At 39.0% G+C, this 25,446-nt stretch overlaps 2 protein-coding genes and 1 pseudogene across 2 annotated transcripts; 2 read left to right on the top strand and 1 right to left on the bottom strand.

Annotated features, from left to right (window-relative positions):
* Window positions 1-453: 453 nt before the first annotated feature.
* On the top strand, window positions 454-2,676 carry LOC120172396 (pentatricopeptide repeat-containing protein At3g53170-like). Its single transcript, XM_039179857.1, has 3 exons — window positions 454-994; window positions 1,184-2,279; window positions 2,496-2,676. The coding sequence occupies exons 1-3, from the start codon at window positions 689-691 to the stop codon at window positions 2,531-2,533; spliced, it is 1,440 nt and encodes a 479-aa protein (XP_039035788.1). The 5' UTR covers window positions 454-688; the 3' UTR covers window positions 2,534-2,676.
* A 4,607-nt stretch (window positions 2,677-7,283) lies between these two features.
* LOC120172390 (N-terminal acetyltransferase A complex catalytic subunit NAA10-like) lies at window positions 7,284-23,406 on the bottom strand. Its single transcript, XM_039179854.1, has 3 exons — window positions 23,380-23,406; window positions 8,088-8,410; window positions 7,284-7,714 (listed from the first exon to the last, which is right to left on the bottom strand). The coding sequence occupies exons 2-3, from the start codon at window positions 8,385-8,387 to the stop codon at window positions 7,391-7,393; spliced, it is 624 nt and encodes a 207-aa protein (XP_039035785.1). The 5' UTR covers window positions 8,388-8,410; window positions 23,380-23,406; the 3' UTR covers window positions 7,284-7,390.
* Window positions 10,045-23,491, top strand: LOC120172403 (annotated as a pseudogene).
* The last annotated feature ends 1,955 nt before the right edge of the window (window positions 23,492-25,446 follow it).

Genomic DNA, 25,446 nt, shown 5'->3' with positions numbered 1-25,446 from the left:
TTGTTGAAACCTTATTGTTCAGTATTTGAGTATTTACTGGATGATTACTACTTTTTTAAATTATAAGAAAAATCATAATTAAAGATATAATCTTTAACTTAATGGTATATATTTGAATGATTGCGTTTCTGGAGTTTTTTTATGATATATTTTCTGAGTTTAAGATGATTTCTTTTATGATTTAATATGGTTGTCTGATTTTAAATATTGATAAATTTATGTATATTTATAGATAAAATTACAAATTATTTAGAGAAAATAATAATTCTTTTACAATTAAAATTGCCCCTCGAGTTCTAAGCCGATTTAATTATTTGAAGTCGAAATGATTTCTTTATCTACTTTTGATCTGGCATGTTAGATTTAACGGTTGAACTTATCAACACGACAATTTCTCATTATATAATGGTGTGTAATACATTTTTTGAAGTTAACATAAACCTCTCCCTTAAATTGAAGATATCTCGTAAACCATCTTGATCCCACAGCCTTCAAATTAGTGGGACAGCAATGGTACCTATTATATTTCTATACGTCGGGTTTCGCCGTTTCGGTACGCTGATGGAACGGCCTGAACTCGCATTAAATGGAACGACTCATTGATTGGTGACTCACTTTCCCAGCATTCCCAACGTAAACAAGTACTTCTTTTTCTAGATATTATCATTATCTTATCTTTTACTCTCAAATGCTGCAAAATCCTGTTAACTTGGGATGCCCGTTCCCGGTATCCTCACCGCCCACCACCTGTTCGACAAAACTCCGCAGACAACACCTCGTGCGCTCATCAAACGGAAGCTCCGTTCACTGCCAATCGGGGTTCCAGAATGATTCCAAGAACGCATTGTCTCGGATTATAAGAAGAGAGGCTGCTATTGAAGGCATTGGGAGGAAAGCCAAGTCCAAGAAGCAGCGTACCAGGCTTTGGCCTAAGGCTGTTTTGGAGGCTCTCGATGAAGCTATAAAGGATAACGCTTGGCAATCTGCTCTTGAGGTCTGGGTCGTTTCATTTTCTCCTTTCAACTGTTTTGGCTTCTTTTTTATTTCAAAATAAGGTTTATATGAGAAGAATAACAATTGCCATTTTTATTTCAAAATAAGGTTTATATAAGAAGGATAAAAATTGCATTTTTATTTCAAAATAAGGTTTATAAAAGAAGGATAACAATTGCCTGTTTCTTAGATATTTGCTCTTCTACGCAAGCAACATTGGTACGAGCCTAGATGTCAAACATACACGAAACTAATAGTGATGCTAGGTAAATGCAAGCAAGCTCAACAAGCCGGTTTGCTATTCGAAATAATGCTTTCGGAAGGGCTTAGACCCACCATTGATGTCTATACAGCTCTGGTGCATGCATACGGCAAGAGTGGCCTCATCGACGAGGCTTTTACAGCTGTCGAAGATATGAAATCAGTCTTCGACTGCAAACCCGATGTGTATACTTACTCTATTCTTATCGACTCTTGTGTGAAACTTCGCCGCTTTGATCTCATTGGAAGAATTCTTGCAGAGATGTCTTATCTGGGAATTGAGTTCAGCACTGTTACATATAATACTATTATTGATGGATATGGTAAGGCTGAGTTGTTTGAGGATATGGAGAGTGTATTGACAGATATGATTGAAAGTGGTGATTCCCTTCCGGATATTTTCACGTTCAATTCTATTATAGGGGCTTATGGGAGAGGTGGACAGATTGAGAAGATGGAGAGGTGGTATGAAGAGTTTCAGCTTATGGGAATAAGACCTGATATCAACACTTTCAACACCCTTATTAAATCTTACGGGAAAACTGGCATGTACGAGAAGATGGGATCGGTCATGAAGTTCATGACCGAAAGATTTTTCTCCCCCACCATTGTTACTTACAATATTGTTATTGAAGTGTTAGGAAAAGCTGGAAAGATTGAGAAGATGGAGGAGTATTTTAAGGAAATGAAGCATAAAGGAATGAAGCCTAATGCTATTACCTATTGTTCTCTTGTTAGTGCTTACTCTAAGGCGGGGTCAATTAAGAAGGTCGATTCAATTTTGAGGCAGGTGGAAAATTCCGATGTGGTACTCGATACTCCTTTCTTTAACTGTATCATCAGTGCCTACGGTCAGGCCGGTAACTTAAAAAGGATGGCCGAGTTATTTTTGGCCATGAAAGAGAAAAAATGCATACCTGATACCATCACTTTTGCAACTATGATTCAATCCTACAAAGCTAATGGCTTTATTGAAGCTGCCCAAGATTTAGAAAATAAGTTGATCAACAGAAGCAGAAATTCAGGTATGTATGAACCTTGGGTCAAATACTCTGTTCTGCTGTGAATTTATACTGTCTTGTTGAACTCAAAAGATCATTTAGCTACAAGCTCTTTTCTTGATGTCTATTGTCTATGATAAAAAGGACACCACTAGTTAAGCAAATGTTCAATGCTAAAAATGTTGTGTTTTGCAATATCAAGTTTCTTACATAATAGCTGTTTTCTTGAAATTTTGGCAGGTGTGGTGAAGGAGCTGAGAGGGAATGAGGGAATGTGATAGGTAAATAAGAGTGGCATTGTTGAAGGTTGGTGGAGAAGGTAGAGACGGGTGTGAACATGTGGGATTTCCGGTGGTGGAGGTATGATCCGAGAAATTGATTTCGATGGTGGCATCAGAAAAGAGCTTTATATGGTTGAAAAGAAAAATGGTTATGAAATGGGGATATATCAGTCATATGAACATACTTGGAAAAGTTGAAAAAGTCATGCATAGGATACTAATAGTTGAAGAATATTGCAGATGCAGTTGACGGAACAGCGATGATAGGGAGATGGTTGACGAATTGTTGACTGCGACAAAGGAGGCCGGTATGAATTTCTAATGGTGCCCTTCCTTCCATTTCAACTTTTGCTTTTCATTGCAATGTATTGCATTTGTATTGTTAGGGCCTTGGGAGGAAACCTAATTAGGGGAATGTAAATCAGTTTGCCAGTGTATCTATACATTTTGTGTTGAAATAGAATTAGGTATTGCCATATAGATTTTGGTACTTTGTGTTGAAATTGGGGACATCCTAGGTTGTTGCCGGAGTTTTGCCCGGCACTAGTTGAATTTCGGGACTCTATCGGCCTCCGCATAAATATTTTTATATATAATAACAAAAATATCTAATAGTCCCCTTTGTTTTCGGTTTAACCGACTTTGGTCATCGATTTAAAAATTAAGCGTTCTTGGTTCCTTACGTTATCAATCCGTTCGATTTAAGTCACTCAACTGTTAACTCCCGTTAGCATTTTAATGAAAGTATTATGTGACAATTTAAAAATTAAAAAAAAATCGACGTAACCGTTCTAAGGGTTTTGTGCAAATGTCAAATATACTGCAGAAACACTTCTTCAACAGGAGTTCGCTCCTATGACCACACACAAAATCATCAAAAATCATATCATCTCTTTGTTATATATGTACCTATATTGTGAGATAAGGGCTAACAAAATCTGAAGCCAACACAGTGACGAAAGGAGATTCAAATATGTTTTCACTATAATTCCAAGTTATTACCACGCCATTTGCCTTTGAATCACTTATAGTAATGAAAGGCTTGTCTGGGCACAACAATCTTTTCATTATAGACGCCATTTGTCTGTGGAGTACTGTAGCAGTAAAGGGAGAGCTTTGTACCATGATCTCAATGCTTATAGAATTTTATCCTTTTTTTTAATTAGTTTATGTGATTATAAGTGATATTTGTTTTAGAGACTTACAACCATTTAACAATGAAAGCTCAAATACCGTGTATAGTTATTGGTGCTCAAACATATAACCTATAAGAATAACAACCATTCCTTCAACCATTGAGGTAGTTTGATTCGTCCAAATGTTAAGAGTTAAATGTATTATTGAAGGGTATACTACGTATTTAATCATTCAAGTATTCACGCGATTTCTTTTCGGTCACCAATTATATTTTTCAAAATCATACATAATATCACATTTTGGTTTCATTTTAGTCATTTGTCGTTAAAAAATTCACGGTGACACTAACGCATCACCACAAGGTAATGTTACATTATCATTGAATTTTTAGAAAACTATCACATCAGCAGATCTATTATTTTTTTTAACGATGTATAACCAAGATGAAAGCAAGACGTAACGTCAGATATGGTTTTGAAGAAAAAAACAGTTAGGTTACCAAAATGGTACCACACAAATAATTGGGTGACTAAATACATTATTTACCCTTATTTTTATTAATAATTTAATGAACTATGACTATTAATACTAATTCGTAACACTAATGATTAAATTAATAAAAAATCAATTTAATTTTTAAAATAGAGCATTCTATTAAATGAATTAGTGACTAAAACTTGTGATTAATTCCAAAATTTGTTCAACCAAATAAGGCGATAAAAGATTAGTCCATGCTTCCTTTTTTTTAATAATGTTTCTGCCTCTTAAGGAAAATTCAATCCTCTTTTTTCTTGCCATTTTAAATGACTAATAAAATACAGAATCCAATAAGTTAATCTGTGAAACAGGCTGGTGGTTGACTTTGTTGGTTGTCTTTACCTGTTAGGAACTGTAATTTACATTTTAACAACCTAGCTATGCATATGTTGACTAATACTATAGTTTGTGGTAATATGACAATGCTACTCTATTACCAGACATGAGCATGACCATAAATCAGATTCTGTGGACAGCTTCTTCAGCTAAAAGACAAAGTAATAGTTATTTTTCAATGTAGATGTTACAACTACCACCGCATAATGGTTTCTCCTTTATGTTATATATAATAACATTATTTTTGTCATTTTCATGGAGCTGTGAAATGGTTGCAGTATGGGAACCGGACATGATCTGCTTTGTTTCTCTGTTTTCATGGATAGAAATAAATGTATGGTTTTTTTGGTATTCCCATATGTCATATGATTATCGGTCGGCTAATTTGAATCTTGGACATTGTTTAAGGCACTTAACACCTCATGTCGTTAAATCAATTAGTGAATGATGAAAAATTGCTTGATAATATAGTTTTTATGACAAGTTACACAACCAATAATGAGTTTTTCTAGTTTGATTTTACTTGGTTTTTTCTTTAAGCATCTCATATGGAAGATGGTATCATCAATTCATTTTTTTAAAGACCACTCACTTGAATTCATCTTGCTATCGTGATCAGCACATGGAGAATGCATACCCCGGTTCGAATATCTTGGTGGTAACATTAACCAATGGTGTGAATCAAAACGTGTGGAAGCTCAATCCTATGAAGATACACTAAAAGAAGCCACGGGTGTGCTGAGGGACATGTTTGGGCCCGAAATACCTATCGCCACTGACATCCTCGTTCCACGCTGGTGGAACAACAGGTTCCAGCGTGGCAGCTACAGCAACTACCCCATAATCTCCAATAACCAAGTCGTTAATGATATCAAGGTAACTGACTCGTATCACTTTCATCATCCATTTTTGTGTTTTCACATTCTAAATGAAACAATCATGGAGTTTCCAGGCCCCAGTTGGACGCATATTTTTTACCGGTGAACACACAAGTGAGAGATTCAATGGCTATGTGCATGGCGGATACCTTGCGGGTATCGACACAAGTAAAGCTTTATTGGAGGAGATAAGAAAAAACAAAAGTTTATTGCTGGAGCCTTTGCTAGCATTGACGGGCCATTAACTTTGACACAGTCGGATACGGTCTCGGGTCGCCAAAAATGTGATGTTCCGACGCAATTTTATCTTAGTGGCAAGCTTGGCATTCCGGAAGCAATCTTATGACTAAATGTACCTAACTTCGACGAAGATGATGAAGAAATGAGGTTGAATTGGACAGAAACAATGGGTTAGGATCCAACAGTTTGATCGATCCCTCACCAACATGAACAAGGCAAAAATAGAATGAAAGGAGTTTAGGCAATGAATCAAAAGTTAGGCCTGTAGTTTAATATACACTTAAAATGTGTCATCAGACCCATTAACAAAACCCTACCACACCGCTTTAAAGGAGCGAAAGGTTGTAAAAAATAACCCTAACATTCCAGTTGCAGGGGAAGGAAGAACAATAAGATGACGCAGAAAGGATATTTGTTCAAAGGGAAAGAGAAGCAGAAAACAATCCCTCCCAGTCGCCACGGAAAACTTCCTCACATTCGCAAAGGTCTCTTCTTCTTTCTTTTCTTAATATGTATAAATGTATTGGTTCCAAATGTGCATTTTATTTATTTTAAATTTGATTCTTTGCAGGTGGGAGGGTCGTTAAGCCATCCAAGCAAACCAAAGAGATGGACGCTGATCGAGTAAAGTTTCTAAATCTCTCGTCGGTATTTTCTTTGAAAATTTTGATTTGATTTTTTTTTCATAATTGGCTTCTTATGAGCTGTTTAAGTGGAAGTATAACAGCTGAATATGATATTACTGAGTCCATTTTTTGTTCTCCGCGATTGCTTCGAGGTCGCATTAGGTTAATTAGTTTGCAGGCATTAGTTTAGTTTATTAGTGAACCTTGGGGTTAATTGCTTTGACCTATCTGTTTGAAATTGCATGCTTATATCCGGGGCGGCCTCGACCTCTCTTCCCTGGAGCTTTAACTTGAGTGAAACTGAATTCATTGAGAGTCTTGGTGTTGATTTAGAGAATTTGTTTCGAGCCTACTTGTTGGGACACCAGGCGAGGCGAGGTGTGGCTCTAGAAACTTATATGTATATACATTGAGTTTTTGTATTCGTGAGTGTTTTGGTGTTGATTTAGATAACTTGTTTCAAGCCTACTTATTGGGATGCTCGGTGAGGCGAGGTGTGGTAATAGATACTTAAATGTATATACATGAGCTTTTTTATTCATGTCTATATATAGAAAACAGACAATTATTCTATTAGTCAATAACTCAATATGCATGGTTTTCTTATAGTCCAAAGTCTATAATCGTATGCTCAAATATTTAGAAGCGTAGAGTTTGATATTGCTCCTTAGTTGTAAAGGAACTGCAATGGTTGGTCGGGCTTTTTTTCACGTCTATTGCCTGCTTAGGTGAGCATCTTGACAACGCTAGGATGCCCAAATTTGAGATTAGGCATACACTTAATTGAGAGAACTGGAGTTTGTTATCCTGTGTGTTTAGAAGATTTTATTATTACAAAAGTGAAGATCAGATGTGCGGGAACCATTTTCCATTGAAGACGGGCTTTCTTTGGCATTAATAATAAGAACAATTGCTCCATGAAAACATTATACATTTTAACACCATAACCGAGAAAAACTCATTGCAAAATCATATTGTAGGAAGCCAACATAATTTTTTAAATGTACTAAAAAGAAAGTTCAGCCACCAATAACAAAGCCAGACAACATAAGCCAATGCCACACAATTCTTCAGCGAATACTCATGTTTACCTCCGGTGATCATCCTGCTTTTGACTCCAATTTCGTGCTAGCTTTCGAATCTGATTTCGGCTCCCCTCTTGTTTGGGTTACTTGGGTGCTTCTTGCCTCGCCTGAACAACATCCCCCGCCATGGTGGTGGTGGTGGTGGTGGTGGTGGTGATGACTGTGTTGATGACTCGGCTTGGCCTTCAACTGCTTCCGCATGTCATATGCATCCTCCCCATCAGCGTAGTATTTGGCCTCCATGTCATGAATCTTATACCCCAATGTCTGGGTATACAGATTAAACGCTGCCCTGTTACTCTTCCTCACATGTAAAGACACATACTCTGCTCCGAAAACCTGCATCACTTTGAAATTAGGCTTAAACTGGGAATATTGTACAATAGCCCCTACAAAAACCATAAAATTTTAAGTTAATACAGGTAAAATTACATTCTGCCTCCCTAAAATGACGAAGATATCATTTAAATCATAAAATTTCTGGCTTTAACCCTGAATAACAATGTAAATGTTTTCTGATTACTTATTGCAGCTCAAGAATTTTGCTAATGCATAACACTGATCGAGCTCTCTGTGCTAAAAACGACGACGTTTTTAAGTTTTTTTACTCCAATAAAGGTCACTTCTTGTCATCACAATTGAAAACCATATCTAATTTACAAGCGATGTGAATTAAATAACGAAAGAAAAATGTACTGAGTAGATAGATGACCTGTTCCATAGCAGCTTGGGCGGCGTTCATGAGCTTAGTGGCGAGACCGAGCTTGCGGTGGGTGCGAAGGACGGCGAGGGAGGTGATGTGGCCGTGGCACTCGTTGCTCTCCTCGTCCATCTTGGCGAGGACGTAACCGACGATCCGACCGTTGTAGTCTTCGGCGACGTAGAGGAGCTGAGGCCAGGAGAGGATGTGGTACAAATAGTATTTCATCTGGTAATTCTCGGGGAGGCAAAGCAGGTTGCAAGCTTGCATCGCCAAAAGATCGTCCATGGTTGCCTTGCGTATGCACACCATTGTTGCTTCCTGCTGTCGGATTTCTTTCTCGCCCAATTTGAGTTATTCGGGAACTAGGGTTTTCGATTTTGTTTAATTGATGCTTGGATTGGATAGAGTAGCTTAACCGGTTTTAATTGTTTAGGGTTTTGTGGGCTTGCATTCTTCTTATCTTATAGCCCGACCTTGTGGTTAGAAGCATATTGCCCAATCAATTTTGTGTTTCAAAGGGTAAATTACATTGGATACCCATGAATTTTAAGTGTTGTATATTTTTATATCATTAAATTTTTAATCTTGTTAATTATAATATTAAATATTAAATTTTATTTAAATAATTTCATTAGGTCAGTAAGATCTTTCTAGTATCTAAACTTTTAATTTTATTAAAATTATATCTAAAGTTTAGTTTTTCTTTTCTTTTTAATATTTCATCGATAAAAACTTAACTGCACTACATCTTTTATGAGTAAATTACATCATTCATCACTAAGTTATTTTCTCACTCTTATTTTGGTACTAAAGTTTAAAAAATTTCAATTTAACTACTCAACTTTCAAATTACTCATATTTTAATCACTATAATTTATTTCATTAATATTTTTTTATTTTTGTGATATGACATCTTTTATTATTAGTTTATTAATATATAATTCAAATAAAAAATAAACTTGAAAGTTTAAGTGATTAATTTAGGAATAATTTGAAAGTTATGTCATTAAATTAAAAAAATAAAGTTTAGTGACCAAAATAGGTGTAAGAAGATAGTTATGTGATGAATGACACAATTTACTCATAAAAAAGTATCACGTGATAATCACCCATTTAATGGTGAGGTAGTAAAGCCAAACAAAAATCAATCGTTAGGTATGATTTAAAAAAATGAAAGTTTAAGTATTAAAATGGACTAAAACTGATAATTTATGTATTAAATGTATAATTTACCCTGAAAAAAATATTCAATCCAACTCTACTCAATGAAATAATAATCTATTCAGCACGAGTCTTTTAAATTCTCACAATCCCATCCTTTGTCCAAACTTTCATTCTTGAATTACCATTTCGGCTCACGGAAAAGAAAGTAAGAGTCTCTTTAACTTCCCCAAGAGGAGGACACTCTCCTTTGGAGTCACCATAGCACAAGGATCTATAGCACTAAATTAGGTTACTCGTGGCTCCTTAAGAACCTCTAGGAGTTTCGGGATTCTTCCAAAATCTGGTATCGGTTGGTGAAGCTCAAAACACTGCCTAAGGTAAAAAAAAAAATTGATGGAAAGTCTACCATGGAGCTATCCCAGTGGGCTCGAAATTAAGGTCTGCTGGCAATGGGAATGGAGTTTGCCCCATGTGCATTCAAAGACAAGAGATGATTCTCCATGCCCTCAAGGATTGCCTGACTTTGACCGAAGTGCAGTAGCACTCTAACTTGAACTGTCGTTTCTGGATGGGGGAGTTTGATTCCGGGAAGGATTTGATTGAGGCTGATGCTGAGTATTAGGTTATACACGTGCCTAGCATGCCTTTAGTTGTGAAAATTGGGTGGTTAGCTGTTAGCATTCTGTTAGGCCAAGTTGTTAGGGTTGTTACGTGTACATGCAGCTATATAACGTGTATTACTCTCACTTCAAAGCAAGCAATAATAATATAATATCAAATGTTCTTTAATTGTGTTTCCATTATGGTATCTTCACTCATGGTGCACGATGGGTCTAGTCAGCAAACTGCTGACTCAGATGCCATGGATTCTTCTTCCAAGAGCATGAAAGCTTTCTCTCACAAGAAAATCAATGTCATTCTTGACGAAACAAATTTCCTTTTGTGGAAACAGCAAATATTGCTCACGGTGAGGAGCCACAAGCTTGAACGATTGTTGATTGGAGTGATTGTGCCGCCCCCAGAGGTGGGTCTCAATTGAGATGGCGTTACGGTGCCAAATGAAGCATATGAAGATTTTGTGGCTCAGGATAGTGCTTTGACCTCCTGGTTGCTGTCAACTATTAGCTCTCATTTGTTATTGCAGTTTGTTGGGGCAGATACGGCGGCGGCCGTCTGGAGTACGGTGTTGCAATTCTTTGCAAACCGGTCGACGACGACAGTAATGAGCCTCCATTATAAACTTCAATCGCTCAAGAAGGGTAGTGATATTAGTGAGCCCAGATAGAGTTAGGACTTTGAGCGTTGCATGGGTCATTTGCTGTTAATTTTTTTGACAGTCATCTCATATTCATGTAGAAGCTTGATGCATTATTTTGTAGGTCTTTTATTGTTGTAAGTTAAACTAGAGTCGTATTACTTTAAGTTCATTAAAATATTTGATTGCATGTGGTGTTGCAGGTGTAATTGCAATGGCATGGTGTCCCTCTGACAGCTCTTATTTGCTCACATGTGCCGAAGATAATCGAACTATTTGTTGGGTTATGGTTACTGGAGAGGTTGGGGAACGACTTAATTACTAATAGGCTTCTTCACTTATTCCGGATCTTTATGTTTCTTAACCTTTGATCAAAAGACTACATTCTGAATTGTAATAATTTTCTATTTTGGAGCATAGATTGTCTGTGAATTGCCTGCCAGTACCAACTGGAAATTTGATGTGCACTGGTATCCAAAGATACCTGGAGTAATATCAGCATCTTCTTTTGATGGAAAAATTGGCATGTATAACATTGAGGTGTGACCTTGTCCAAGTTATCTTTCCTATAATATTATGTTTTTTTAAACATAAACTTCGTAGCAGTTGGTTGTGTTTAGGTTAGCACTTGTTGTTTTAACCATTCAACTGCTAGAGTTGATTTGGCATCCATCAATTTGGTCTACAGAACTACCCATTTTCCACTTTTGTCATCATTTGACAGTGCTATTAGCTTTTGGCAGTCTAGGAGAATAGAGACAAGTTGATGATTGCCATTAGAGGCGGATGTGGACTGCCTCTGCTTAATTAGTTTTACTGTATTCTTTTGAGGTGAAATGTACTTCCATTTTACATTCTCTTTCTAATTAATTTAATAACTCTTTATGCAGTATCTTTAAGAGCTCCAAAATGGTATAAACGTCCTGTTGGGGCATCTTTTGGTTTTGGAGGAAAAGTTGTCTCATTTCGCCCTCGGATGGGTACTTCTCCATCTTCCGAGGTAAATATATCAGCAAGCTTTGTTTCATTATTATTTTACCTACTATAATGCCGCTGATATTCTTAAGACGAGTCATTCACCACACCTGAAGGTGAATTGAACTCTTGTATGTTTTTAGCCCTGAATGATTGGTTTTCATGGAAAAACAATTTGAGATTGAAACTATTTTCATGGTTTGCATTTCTCGTCGGTTACAAGATTACTGATTGGTTTGGCGATGGAAATTATCTTCTATCTATAGGTTGTCTCTGCAATGGTTAACAATGATCTCATGAGTCTTGTCAATAGGAGGCCTTTGAAACTATGGAAAGAAACACTTGCACTCCTCTGTACAGTAAGTTCATATTTTAGAAGTAATTTTAGATTTTAGAAGTAATTTTAGATTTTATAGTGCTCTAGCGGCAAATTATTAATGGACTTATCATATTTGATGAGCAGTTTGCACAAAGAGAGGAATGGAATGTACTTTGTGATTCGCTTGCTTCCAAACTAATGGCTTCTGTTAATACTCTGGCAGCAACTCTCTGTTATATATGTGCAGGAAATATTGATAAAACAGTGGAGATTTGGTCAAGGTGCCTGACGACTGAACATGATTGGAAATCTTATGTTGATCTTCTCCAGGTAAGTTGGCAATTCATAGAAACGCATTTCAAGCCTAAGTTGGCTGGCCAGAAATCCCACAATAGATATTTGTTTTCTAGGATTTGAAGGAAAAAACTATCGTTCTTGCTTTGGCAACTGGCAGGAAGCGATACAGTGTATCTCTGTGCAAGCTTGTTGAGAAATATGCTGAAATTTTGGCTAGTCAAGGGCTTCTAACGACAGCAATGGAGTACTTGAAGCTTTTTGAGCTGTCACCTGAGCTTGTGATCATCGTATTGCACTTTCAACAGAACCTGGTACGTGCTTCATGACATATTATGCTGGCTGTAGTGGGTTTATTTTCCAGCTGTTTTTCTCGCATACAATATTTATGAGGACTAACAGGAAATTAGGTTACCCAAGTCTTAGCTATGTTTTCTGCTTCACAATATGTACTTGTTGAGAATGTACTCTTTTTATTTATTTATTTTGCAGAGAGACAAACTAAATCTATGGCTTTTGATAACTCTCATCTAGCAAGTGGATCGGTTTTTGAACCTACGCCACAGATATATCCGGTGCTTTGTCTTTGGCTTTTATTTTATTAGCGACTACTGAATGGTCCTCGATAATTGTTGTGAATGGCTATTTTTTCCCTTTTGTTACTTTCTTTCAATTGCTTAGGAGTCAGCTACATCACAAATTCGGCCTGGTGTTTCTAGTAGTGCTTATGATGAAAATTATCAGCATTCTTTCTCTCAGTATGGAGGATATGCACCACCTCCCTCATATCAACCTCAACCGCCGGCACCCGTAAATACTTTTGTTCCAACTCAAGCTCCTCATGTTTCCCAGGTATACTGTATTGGGTTTCTTCCTGTGCATAGCAGTCTATTTGATGGTAGATTTAAGTGATGGAATGATATTTTCTTCTGATTTTACTGTTAATCTGTCATGCTATCTCAACGCCTCGAACAATTTGGTTCAAGTCGTATCTTAATTATGACAATATGATCAGCTTATAACTACCATGAGATTGCTATAAGTGGGGGTCTTTAAGTTTGCAATTAATCTGTGTTAACTTAGCATTTTTGAACTACAAAGAGCCTTCTATTTTTGCTATCCATAAAACTGGTTGACTTGTTTTGTCTTAATCCCAGTAGCGACGAGAGAAAATTGGAGTCTTTCTAATTTTTCTAGCTTTTTTACTTTCTTATATGCATGATATTTTCATTTATATATCAAGTTGATGCTTGACTAAATATTTTGTCCTTCCAGGCAAATTTTGCTCCATCACCTGGAACCACATAGCCTGCTGTTAAACCCTTTGTTCCTGCAAACACTCCTGGTCTAAGAAATGTTTATAAATACCAGCAGCCAACTACCTTGGGCTCTCATTTATATCCTGTCTGTATCGCTACATCTAATTCATGTTCAATGCCATAGTTAATCTTCTATTTCTGGTATACTAATTGATTTTTGCATGCCATTCAGGGTGCTGCCAACCCTACTTATCCCATACCTGAAGGAACTGGATCACCTTCACCTGTCCCACCACAAATGGGATCAGTTCCGGCCCCCAACATGCCCCAGTTTGTAGCTCCCACCTAGGGGATTTATGCAAGTGATGACGAACGCACCTGTCGTTCAAAGGCCTGGGATGACCCCAATGCAATCTGGCACCCCTACACAATCGGCACCAATACAACCAGCCGCAGCACCTTTTGCACCCCCACCAACTGTGCAGACTGCCGACACTTCAAATTTGCCTGGTAATTGCTTGTTTCTTGGTTTTGAATAATGTTAATATGCCATCCTTGTTTATTGGATTTTGCAGTTCCTTTCCAAGCCCCATGCTATATGGCCTCCCAACTTTCTTGGACTACTCCAGAATGAGGGTTTACTAACTGAAATTGAGGTATGTTTATCTTTACACCATCACCCTGTATGAGAACATCTACAAAACAAAACGAATTATTTTTAAAATGATTGTGAAAATTCTATTCTTTATGCTAGTTATCTATCCTTTCAGTTCGCATAATCCACGTAAATGAGGTAACTAATAGATGAAGAAGTATTGATGCTTTAAATGTGATACTGCTGGAGATGACTTTACCATTTTGGTTTGCAGCCCACCTGAAACCCGTAATCACAACCTTAACAAGACTTTTCAATGAGACCTCTCAAGCACTGGGAGGGTCACGTGCAAACCCGGCTAAGAAGCGTGAAATAGAAGACAATTCAAAGAAAATGGGTGCCTTGTTTGCCAAACTCAACAGTGGAGACATTTCAAAAAATGCTTCTGATAAGCTCATTCAGCTCTGCCAGGCATTGGATAATAATGATTTTGGTACAGCACTACAAATCCAGGTACGGTGGTGAATATTAGATTGTGTAACAAACACTGAAATTTTAAGAAAGCTTCTGATTCTTTATTGATGAAGATATGGTTTATATACATGTGATAAGCAATTATCTAAGCTGGTAAACTGATGTTACAGAATGTTAACAAACTAACTGCCTTATACTTCTACACACATATACAGCAGATTGCATCAGCATTCTAGATTCATTCTAGAATGTTTATTCCAACGTTTACTCTAATATTCCCCCTACTCTTTCTCTTCTCGACTTCAGCAAACGAGTGCACACCAAGTCTTTGTCTAAACTGAACAAAGCTATCTTTCGTTAGCGCCTTAGTAAGCCCGTCTGCCACTTGATGTTCAGAAGGTACAAAATTCACTTGAAGCTTTCCTGCAGTAACTCATTCTCTCACAAAGTGTATATCTAGCTCCACGTGCTTAGTTCTAGAGTGGTAAACTGGATTAGCACTCATTGCAATCGCATTGGTGTTGTCATTCCACACTACTGATGCAGCCTAAATTCGAACCTTCATATCACACAACAAAGCTTCAAGCCAAATGATATCAGAAGTGGCATCAGCTAGACTCCTGTACTCAGCCTCTGTAGTGGATCTCGAAATAATCTTTTGTTTCTTTGAACCTCCATTGAACCATGCTACCACCAAGGAAGACACAAGTGCCTGATATGGACCTTCTATCATCAACACTGCTTCCCCAATCAGCATTAGCAAAGGCCACAAGCTGGAACGGTTCTGTCCTTGGAAGAAAAACCAAGCCATAGTCGAGTGTCCCCTTAAGGTATCTCAGCACACGTTTGACTGCCACCAGGTGTTGTTCGTATGGTGCATGCATGAACTGTGCTAGCTTATTCACACAATAAGTTATGTCTGGCCTTGTATGACAAGCATATAACAAGGACTCAACCAAATTGCGATATTCCTTTGCATTTTCTAAAAAAATTGCCTGCACTGTTGCTCGACAGTTTAATCGATGCAACCATAGGAGTTGAAGTTACTGTGGCCTTGCTCATTCTTGACTTATCTAATAATTCCATTATATACTTCTTTTGGCTGAGAAAGACTACACCATCTACACTCTTAACTTCAATTCCAAGAAAGAAATTAAGTATGTCCAAGTCTTTGAGTGAGAACTTCTCTCCTAGCAACTTCACAACCCGTTCAACGTCCTCATTATTTTTTCCTGTAACAATGATATCATCAACATAGGCTAAGACATACGTGCTAACACTATCGTTATGTTTGATGAACAAGGAATTGTCTGCACGAGAACTTTGAAAACCCAAATCAACCAGAAAGCTTTTCAGCTTGGAGTACCAATTTCTTGGTGCTTGTCTTAACCCATACAACGCTTTCTGTAATTTGTACACCAACCTTGTTCCATCAACAGCCTGTTGTTCAAAGCCTTGAGGTTGTTCCATGAACACCTCTTCGTGTAACTCACCATTTAAAAAGGCATTATTAACATCTACTTGCCTCAAAATCCAGCCATTGCGAGCAGCAATTGTCAACACAACATTTACGGTTGACATTTTTACAACCGGGTTAAATGTTTCTTGAAAATCCTGGTCAGGCACGTTCTTGTCCTTCTAGCAACACTGCTTTGGTCACCTCATCCTTAACCAAACACGTCCGCGCATGAAATTCAAAGAAAACCTTGTTATCTCTAGCAAACTTCGACAAAGAAAGAAGATTTTTAGATACTGAGGGCACATTCAATAAATCAGTAACAACCAGAACACGAGAGTTGGTGGCCATAGCCGAAGAACCAGTTCGAGCTATGTTAAAACTATGCACATTACCAACAACTACCTTACCTTGTCCAGTGTAATCCGAGCTAGTAGTGAGATTTGAGGCATCCGGAGTGATGTGGTGAGTAGCCCATGAGTCCACAATCCATCCATAATCCATCGACCAGAATTCGTGGACGCAGTATGTGCTTGAGCATGCACACCATTGATGCATGACTTGCACTCATCTAGAACAATATGATTCACCTCAGTATCTTTATTTTTCTCAGCCAATACACCTGGAAACGTTTGATCGAAGCGATGCCAGCAGCGATCAACCGAGTGTTCGTTCTTCCCACACAACTGGCACTGCAACCGAGGACGACCACGACCACGCCCTACAGGTCTGTTATTCCGATTGTAATTGTCAGCTCCATTTCCACTATAGGCTTGAGCTGTAGGCCTGCCACTTTCACGAGTGCTTGTTCTTATAGTAGCCACATTTCCACTCATAAGCATGGATCGTTGTAATTGAAAACCACTTAATTGTGATTCAGCATCCATCAAGACTGCTTTCACACTGTCAACTGAAAACATATCTTTGCTTACAGTGATTACAAAACAAATGGTTGATATTCAACCGAGAGACCATTGAGAATGGTAGCAATCTGTTCAAGTTCCGAGATCGCACTCCCACATGCTGCAAGCGCGTCGCACACTTCTTTAATTTTTGTAAGATAGCATCTCATGCTATCATCACCTTTCTTGATGGATTTGAGTTTACAATGCAGACTCATCACGCTCGTAGTCGAACGATTGGCAAAAAATTTCTGAACCGTTCGCCACACATCAGTTTCTGTTTCAGCTCCTACAAACTGAGGCAGCAAGGGATCACTGATCGTCGATAGTAACCAGAACGCAAGAGCACTGTCTTGGGCAACAAAACTTTCATAATATTCATTCACAACACTAGCACCTGATTCATCAATAATTCGAGCTAGTGGTGGTAGAACTTCTCCATTGAGCAACCTCTCCAACCTGTGGCTGCGAACGGTGAGCAATACTTGTTGTTTCCATAACAAGAAGTTCACTTCATCTAGCAGAATGTTAACCTTCTTGTGTGTGAAGATCTTGCTGCTGCGAGCAGCTTCCCCGAAGTCGAATGCAACACTGCTACAATCACCCATGAGGGGAGCAATCTCCAAGATCAAAAGGCGGATGATACCATATTAGATTGTGTAACAAACACTGAAATTTTAAGAAAGCTTCTGATTCTTTATTGATGAAGATATGGTTTATATACATGTGATAATGATGCAAGGGGATCCGAGACAGATGATGCTGAGCTGTCAGATTGCACGTTGATGGCGCTGAGATACCATGAGTTGGCAGATCAGCGCAAAGGCGGGAATTGATTGTGACATGTTCCTCATTGGGGTCGTTTTGAGTATGTTTCAGTCTTTTGGCCATAACTTTGGCTACAGGTGTCAGAATCGCGCATAAGACCCCAATCCGGAAAGCTCTTTTCGACGCGCACGCTCTCCACATGGAGCTACCATGTGACCTTTTTTCAACCTCAAATTCTGCCGTTTTCCCCTCCGAATCACTAGATTTAGTTATTTTTTACTATTTATGGTAATATTTCGATTGTTAATTAGGAAGTCAATTTAAATCCGATTTAGACCGAATTTTTGGGAGATTGCTTATTTTATTTCGAATTTCAATTTAGAGTGATTTTCGGGATTTTGCTATTCTTGGCAAAATTCGAATAAAGACGATTTTTTTGCTATAACAGTCCAGCTTGTAGACTGCTTTTTGGATGTTTTTGATTTTATAATATTTTATTAAACCCTAGAGACTTTTTTTCTCTGGTTTTTGGGCGAATTTTCTCTTGTGAATCGTCTGTCGGAGCTAGCCTACAGGATAATCACTATTCTGTCTGGCGTCAGTTGGTATCAGAGCTTCAACATCTTCTTGGGAAATTTCACCAGTCTCAATGGCTGGAGGTCGTGGTCGTCGTGAGCAGGTTCCAAATGAGGAAGCCCAACGCCTTGATCGCAGCGTTCAGGATGTGATGATTGCGGATTTGTAGAGGCAAGTCGCAGAATTAACCCAGCGCCTGGCGGCGCAGGATTTCGAGGATCGTGAGGCCTCTGATCACGATACCAATTCCACTTTCGAAAACCCATATCACAATCGCACAGGATTCCGGGGCGCAGGATTTCTGGAGCACCGTGGTCGGGAGGAGCGTCATAGAGACCTCGGTTTTCGGGTCGATCTCCCTGAGTTTTCTGGTACGTTACAGGTCGAGGGATTCGTGGATTGGATTAATGAAGTGGAGCGTATTTTTGAATATAAGGAAGTCCCAGATCGTGTGAAAGTGAAACTGATCGCCATCAAACTCAAGGGCAGAGCATCTGCGTGGTGGGAACAGTTACGACGTTCACGAGAAAGATAGGGGAAAGCCAAGATCACTGATTGGGAGAAGATGAAGGGTCACTTCCTTCCCTTCGGCTACACGCAAACCTTATTTCAACGACTTCATGCGTTGAGGCAGGGCGCGCGATCAGTCGATGATTACACGGAGGAGTTTTACCAATTGGTCGCCCGGAACGATTTATCTGAGACGGAGGAGCAGATGGTGGCGCGATATTTGGGGGGTTTACGCCAGCCCTTGCAAGATGTCCTCAGCCTTCATTCATTGTGGAGTGTTTCGGAAGCATACCAGCGTGCACTTGCTGTTGAAAAACAGCAAAACAAGAGACCAGTGATCAGGAGCGATCACAACAGTCGACCAGTTCGCCCTCAAGAGTCCCGTCCTGCTCAGCAGCCACCGCAGGGTAATTCTAACCCTACTATTAGATGTTTTCATTGTGGTGAACAAGGGCATAGGGCGACTGATTGCAGGAAGCCTGCTAGTCAAAAGGGCAAAAATTTGTTGATTGAGGAAAACGTGGAAGACGAGACTGAGGAGATTGGCGAACCCGTGTATGAAGATGATGAGACTGATGATGTGCTGTATGGAGATGGTCATGAGACTCTGGTCGTTCGCAAGAGTCTACTTATCCCCAAGGGCGATTCAGGGGACGATTGGTTGAGAACCAATATTTTTCACACGACTTGCACAGTTGCAGATAAAGTTTGCAAAATGATCATTGACAGCGGCAGTTGTGAGAATGTAGTGTCCGATGAGGTTGTCCAGAAATTGCAGTTGAAGACGGACCGTCATCCTAAGCCATACATGTTATCATGGCTAAATAAAGACAGTGAGGTAACAGTTGATAGGCGATGCCTCGTGTCTTTTTCAATTGGTAGAAAATATTTTGATAATGCCTGGTGTGATGTTGTGTCTATGGATGCGTGTCATATATTGTTGGGTCGACCTTGGCAGTATGATCGCAGTGTCATTCATGATGGACGGAAGAATACATATTCCCTTAGCATCAAGGGAAAAAAGATTGTGTTGGCACCCCGGCGGGAAGGACTTACTCCTACCCCAGTAACCCATAATACTAATCTGCTTTCTATGTCCATGTTTTTAGATGAGATTGAGCATGGCGGCGTGGTCTATGCCTTGCTACCTTGCGAGAACAATACAGTAAACGTGGATACAGATTTACCAGTAGAGGTGCAGCGGCTGCTAGCAAAATTCTCTAACTTGATGCCAGAGGATCTTCCTCCTGGACTACCACCTATGAGGGATATTCAGCATCAAATTGACCTTGTTCCTGGGTCAAGTTTGCCAAATCGACCAGCATATCGCCTCAGTCCCAAGGAGGCCGAAGAGTTGCAGCGACAGGTGGAAGAGTTGTTGGAGAGGGGCTATATCCGAGAGAGTATGAGCCCATGTGCAGTCCCTGCTCTGTTAGTGCCAAAGAAAGATGGTTCTTGGCGTATGTGTGTTGACAGCCGAGCGATCAATAGAATTACAGTGAAGTACCAGTTTCTAATTCCCCGTCTAGATGATATGTTGGATCAGCTATCTGGTTCTAAGATCTTCTCAAAAATTGACCTTAAGAGCGGTTACCACCAAATCAGAATAAGGCCTGGAGATGAGTGGAAGACGGCATTTAAAACGCCACAAGGGTTGTATGAGTGGATGGTCATGCCTTTTGGGTTATCCAATGCGCCCAGTACATTCATGAGATTTATGCATCAGGTCTTGCGGCCTTTTATGGGGAAATTTGTTGTAGTTTACTTCGATGATATCCTCGTTTATAGTCCGACATGGACTTCACACTTCGATCACCTCCGTGCTGTTTTTGAGATTCTGAAAACGGAGTGCTTGTTTGTCAATCAAAAGAAGTGTTATTTCTTCACTACTTCTGTGACTTTTCTTGGTTTTGTTGTGTCTACTGATGGTGTTCATGCAGATCAGTCAAAGATAGATGCAGTCTTGGAGTGGCCCAGACCAAGAACCTTACATGACATCCGAAGTTTCCATGGCTTGGCGTCTTTTTACCGTCGATTCATTAGAAATTTCAGTACTCTGATCGCCCCTATCACAGAGTGCCTCAAGGGGCGTGATTTCCAGTGGTCTGAGGAGGCAGAGGCCAGTTTTCAACTGGTCAAGCAGAAGATGACCGAGGCTCCAGTTTTGGCACTTCCAAATTTTGACAAAGTGTTCGAGGTAAATTGTGATGCATCTGGCGTTGGCATTGGTGGTGTTCTGAGTCAGGCAGGTTGTCTGGTTGCTTTTTTCAGTGAGAAGCTATCGAGATCAAAGAAAAATTATTCCACTTATTATCTGGAGTTCTATGCCATAGTTCAGTCCCTGAAGCATTGGCGTCACTACCTAGTACAGAAGGAGTTTATTCTGTTTACCGATCAAGAGGCCTTGAAGTACATCAATGGCCAACACAAGCTGAGTAGACGTCATGCCAAGTGGGTAGCATACTTGCAAGAATTCACTTTTACGCTGAGGCACCAAGCAGGGAGTTTGAACCGCGTCGCAGATGCCCTGAGCCGTCGTACCTTACTTCTCACCACCATGAGTACTAAAGTTGCAGGATTTGAGACGTTCACAGATATGTATGCAGCTGATCCTTCCTTTGGAAGGATATTTCAGGAAGTAACTGAGGGTCACCGTCATGATTTTGTTTTGCATAATGGGTATCTGTTTCGTGGATTACAATTGTGCATTCCAGATTGTTCATTGAGGCAGCAAATTATAAGTGAACTCCATAATGAGGGACACTTTGGCCGAGATAAGACATTGGCCCTTATCTCTTCTGAATTTTATTGGCCCAAGTTGACTAGTGATGTGGCCCATTATGTGGACCGTTGTTATGTGTGCCAGCGGTCTAAGGGAGTTCTCACCAATGCGGGATTGTACACTCCCTTACCTGTTCCTGAAGCTCCTTGGTTCGATGTCAGCATGGATTTTGTACTAGGCTTACCCCACACCCAAAGGGCCTCTGATTCTATCTTTGTTGTGGTTGACAGGTTTTCCAAGATGGCTCATTTTGTAGCTTGCAGAAAGACTATGGATGCTGACTGGATTGCCCATCTATATTTCAAGGAGATTGTACGTTTACATGGTGTTCCTCGATCCATCACTTCAGATCGTGATACTAAGTTCATCAGTCATTTATGGAAGAGCCTGTGGGGGAAACTGGGAACGCAGTTGAATTTCAGTAGCGCCTACCACCCCCAGACGGATTGCCAGACTGAGGTGGTGAACCGAAGTTTGGGAAACCTTTTAAGGTGTTTAGCAGGAACGAAGCCGAAGCAGTGGGATTTGGCATTGCCTCAGGCAGAATTTGCCTACAACATATCAAAAAACAGAACCACAGGTTTAAGCCCATTTGAGATTGTCTATGGTCAGAACCCATCCGGGGTGTTGGACTTAGCCCCCTATTCCACGTATAGGACGTTTCAGTCCTAAAGCAGATGAGATGGCAAAGTATCTTCGGGGTATCCATGAGCAGGTGAAACAGACCATTCATGAGAGCAATACCAAGTACAAGACTCGGGTCGACAATCATCGTCGTCAGGTACTTTTTGATGTTGGTGATTTTTGTTTGGGTTGTATTAACTCGTGATCGTTTTCCTGTTGGTGAGTATAATAAGCTTAAGGATCGGAAGATTGGACCTTGTGAGGTCGTGCAGAAGATCAATGATAATGCTTACAGGTTGCGACTTCCCAGTCACTTGAAGACTTCTGATGTCTTTAATGTGAAGCACCTGAGTCATTGTTTTGTGGATCCTGATGACACTACTCTGAACTCGAGGACGAGTTCTTTCCAACCCGGGGTGACTGATGCAGGGGGATCCGAGACAGATGATGCTGAGCTGTCAGATTGCACGTTGATGGAGCTGAGATACCATGAGTTGGCAGATCAGCGCAAAGGCGGGAATTGATTGTGACATGTTCCTCATTGGGGTCGTTTTGAGTATGTTTCAGTCTTTTGGCCATAACTTTGGCTACAGGTGTCAGAATCGCGCATAAGACCCCAATCCAGAAAGCTCTTTTCGACGCGCACGCTCTCCACATTGAGCTATGCTCCATGTGATCCTTTTTTCAACCTCAAATTCTGCCGTTTTCCCCTCCGAATCACTAGATTTAGTTATTTTTTACTATTTATGGTAATATTTCGATTGTTAATTAGGAAGTCAATTTAAATCCGATTTAGACCGGATTTTTGGGAGATTGCTTATTTTATTTCGAATTTCAATTTAGAGTGATTTTCGGGATTTTGCTATTCTTGGCAAAATTCGAATAAAGACGATTTTTTTGCTATAACAGTCCGGCTTGTGGACTGCTTTTTGGATGTTTTTGATTTTATAATATTTTATTAAACCCTAGAGACTTTTTTTCTCTGGTTTTTGGGCGAATTTTCTCTTGTGAATCGTCTGTCGGAGCTAGCCTACAGGATAATCACTATTCTGTCTGGCGTCAGATAAACAATTATCTAAGCTGGTAAACTGATGTAACAGAATGTTAACAAACTAACTGCCTTATACTTCTACACACATATACAACAGATTGCATCAGCATTCTAGATTCATTCTAGAATGTTTACTCCAACGTTTACTCCAATTGTGAAAAATCATTGTTCATAATGTTTTGCCAAGTCAAGTGATTGTTGGGATTGGCAAGTGGCAACTAAAGGCGGTTTCTATGTTCTTTTACCTCCGTCTCTGGACAGGTTCTTCTTACTACAAACGAGTGGGATGAATGCAACTTTTGGCTTGCAGCCCTGAAACCGATGATTAAGACGAGGCAAGAAACGAAAAGATCTCCCTCATTTTTGCTCGAGTACATTTGGGGCAATGGTAAAAGCCCTTGGATGTAGACAAACTGCAGTGTGTGGTAGTGTCAGATAACTGACGTTTGCCTTTTCACATTAATACACCCTTTGAAAGCAAAGCAGTCACTGGAAGTAGTTTTCAGGACATTCTGTTCGGTTTTTTGGGAATGATTTGTTGCTTGTTACATTGTTCTGTTTCTGCATGGTCAGGTCATTAATTGTACGATCTTATCGTTAATTAGTTGATTAAATTGTTCGTTAGATGTAAGTTACAGTGTAGACCATGCATAGGCCTTACCCTGAAAATTTCGGAAAAATCATTAGTTCATTGATAGTTGGATTAAGTTTAAAATTTTCTGATCAATCTTTGAATAATTTGAAGTGTAAGAATTAATTTCTTAAATTTATCAGTTTATTTACTTTTAAATTTGTGCGTTCCATTTTTTGATCCTCAAACTTCTATTTTTTAATTAACCCAAATGTAACATCACATCAACAAATTGTTAAGCTGATATTAGTTATTTTGTCTCCTTATCAAAAAATATTGATAATTATTTATCTTGTTCTATCATGTCAATAAAAAGTAAAAGAATATTAAAAAAGGAACTAATATCGACGTTCAATAAAAACAGATGGCCACTTTTACAAAGTGAGTAAACATTCTGTTAACTTGATCAAATAAACAATTTCCACAAATTTAATCAATTAGACTGTTAGAAAAATAATCAATCAAGATCAGACCCCAAAACTGAAAAGAAAATAGATGAGACGAATAAGGATTTGAGGTACAATTTGACGCTAAAGCTTCATGAAATCGGGAAATGAGAAAACGAAAGATTGTACCGGCGGGGGGGAATTGTTGGTGACGCCGACGTAGGTTTTCATGGGAGCATTGGTGGAAAGAATTAGGTAAAAGCACGACGCCTTTTCTTTTGATTTGGATTTCGCAACGGCACTCGACTCTGACGAGAACGGCGGTTTTAGTGAATTAGGTTAGAGGACCATTTTATAAATTTTAATATTTGAGAACTCAACAAAACATTGTCCTATGGTCAAGGGACCATTTATGTACTTCGTCCTTTTATGTTCTCTCTTATCATGACATGCCCTGTTTGCTTTCCCTTCGAGTTTATTTAGGTTTTCTTCCTTCTCTGACCGTTCTCAGACTGCTTTTGTTTTCGTTTTGTCGTGGGTGATGAGTTCCAAAGGCTCTCAAACAAAACACTAAATTCCATGCATGTCTTTAAACAGTAAATGTTTCGACTGTGATTAAATTATGGACTTTTTTTTATTGAATTCATTGAATCTGCTAAACTTAGAAAGGATGAAGCTCACTGCTTGTATTATTTTTCTTATTTCTTTCCTCAAGTGATGCATCAATGATTCACCAAGCATGAGTCTTATCTTATGCACAAAGCCAATGTAAGTAATACCTAACCTCAAAAGGTTCATGATGTGATCATATCAATCAGAAAAGCTAAACATTATGTATTAATTTATAATCACTGAAATATTAGACTAGAGCGGACTGAAATGACAGTTTTACCTAAAAATTATCTTTAAAATAATTAGATGTCAAAATAGCACAATTTCTCCCTATATTATTTAACGATCTAGTAAAAATTAGTTAACCCTATTCCCATATGTAATGGGGTAAAGGGAGGTAGGGTAGTAGGTTGTCCCAACGCCAGGTTGAGAGCAACTTTCGTGAAAGACCTCCGTTATGAATTGCCCTCAGTGGGACTCGATCTCACAACTTCAAAGTTAATAACCTTGCGTTCTACCAACTGAGCTAGACGAGCAATTCATTTAACGATCTAGTACCTATTCATATATTTTCAAAAAAAAATAGTACCTATTCGTACTACATGGCAATAAGGCATGCTATTTGCATCTCATTCGGTAAATGCGTATCTTATAGTGCTTACGTGGCAGTCTACCTTAAATGTATTTTTTTTACGTAACACACTTTTGCTGATCTTCAAACATCCAAAATTTAGA

Source organism: Hibiscus syriacus, unplaced genomic scaffold, assembly GCF_006381635.1.
Source record: "Hibiscus syriacus cultivar Baekdansim isolate YM2019G1 unplaced genomic scaffold, ASM638163v2 tig00111850_pilon, whole genome shotgun sequence".
NCBI classification, from domain to species: domain Eukaryota; kingdom Viridiplantae; phylum Streptophyta; class Magnoliopsida; order Malvales; family Malvaceae; genus Hibiscus; species Hibiscus syriacus.
This window is presented reverse-complemented; position numbering and strand designations above follow the sequence as displayed.

Coding starts and splice junctions, on each gene's coding strand:
- LOC120172396 (XM_039179857.1), top strand. CDS start 689: ATGCTGCAAAATCCTGTTAACTTGGGATGCCCGTTCCCGGTATCCTCA. Junction 995..1,183: donor CTTGGCAATCTGCTCTTGAG/GTCTGGGTCGTT, acceptor CCTGTTTCTTAG/ATATTTGCTCTTCTACGCAA. Junction 2,280..2,495: donor CAACAGAAGCAGAAATTCAG/GTATGTATGAAC, acceptor AAATTTTGGCAG/GTGTGGTGAAGGAGCTGAGA.
- LOC120172390 (XM_039179854.1), bottom strand. CDS start 8,387: ATGGTGTGCATACGCAAGGCAACCATGGACGATCTTTTGGCGATGCAA. Junction 7,715..8,087: donor CCCAAGCTGCTATGGAACAG/GTCATCTATCTA, acceptor AAAGTGATGCAG/GTTTTCGGAGCAGAGTATGT.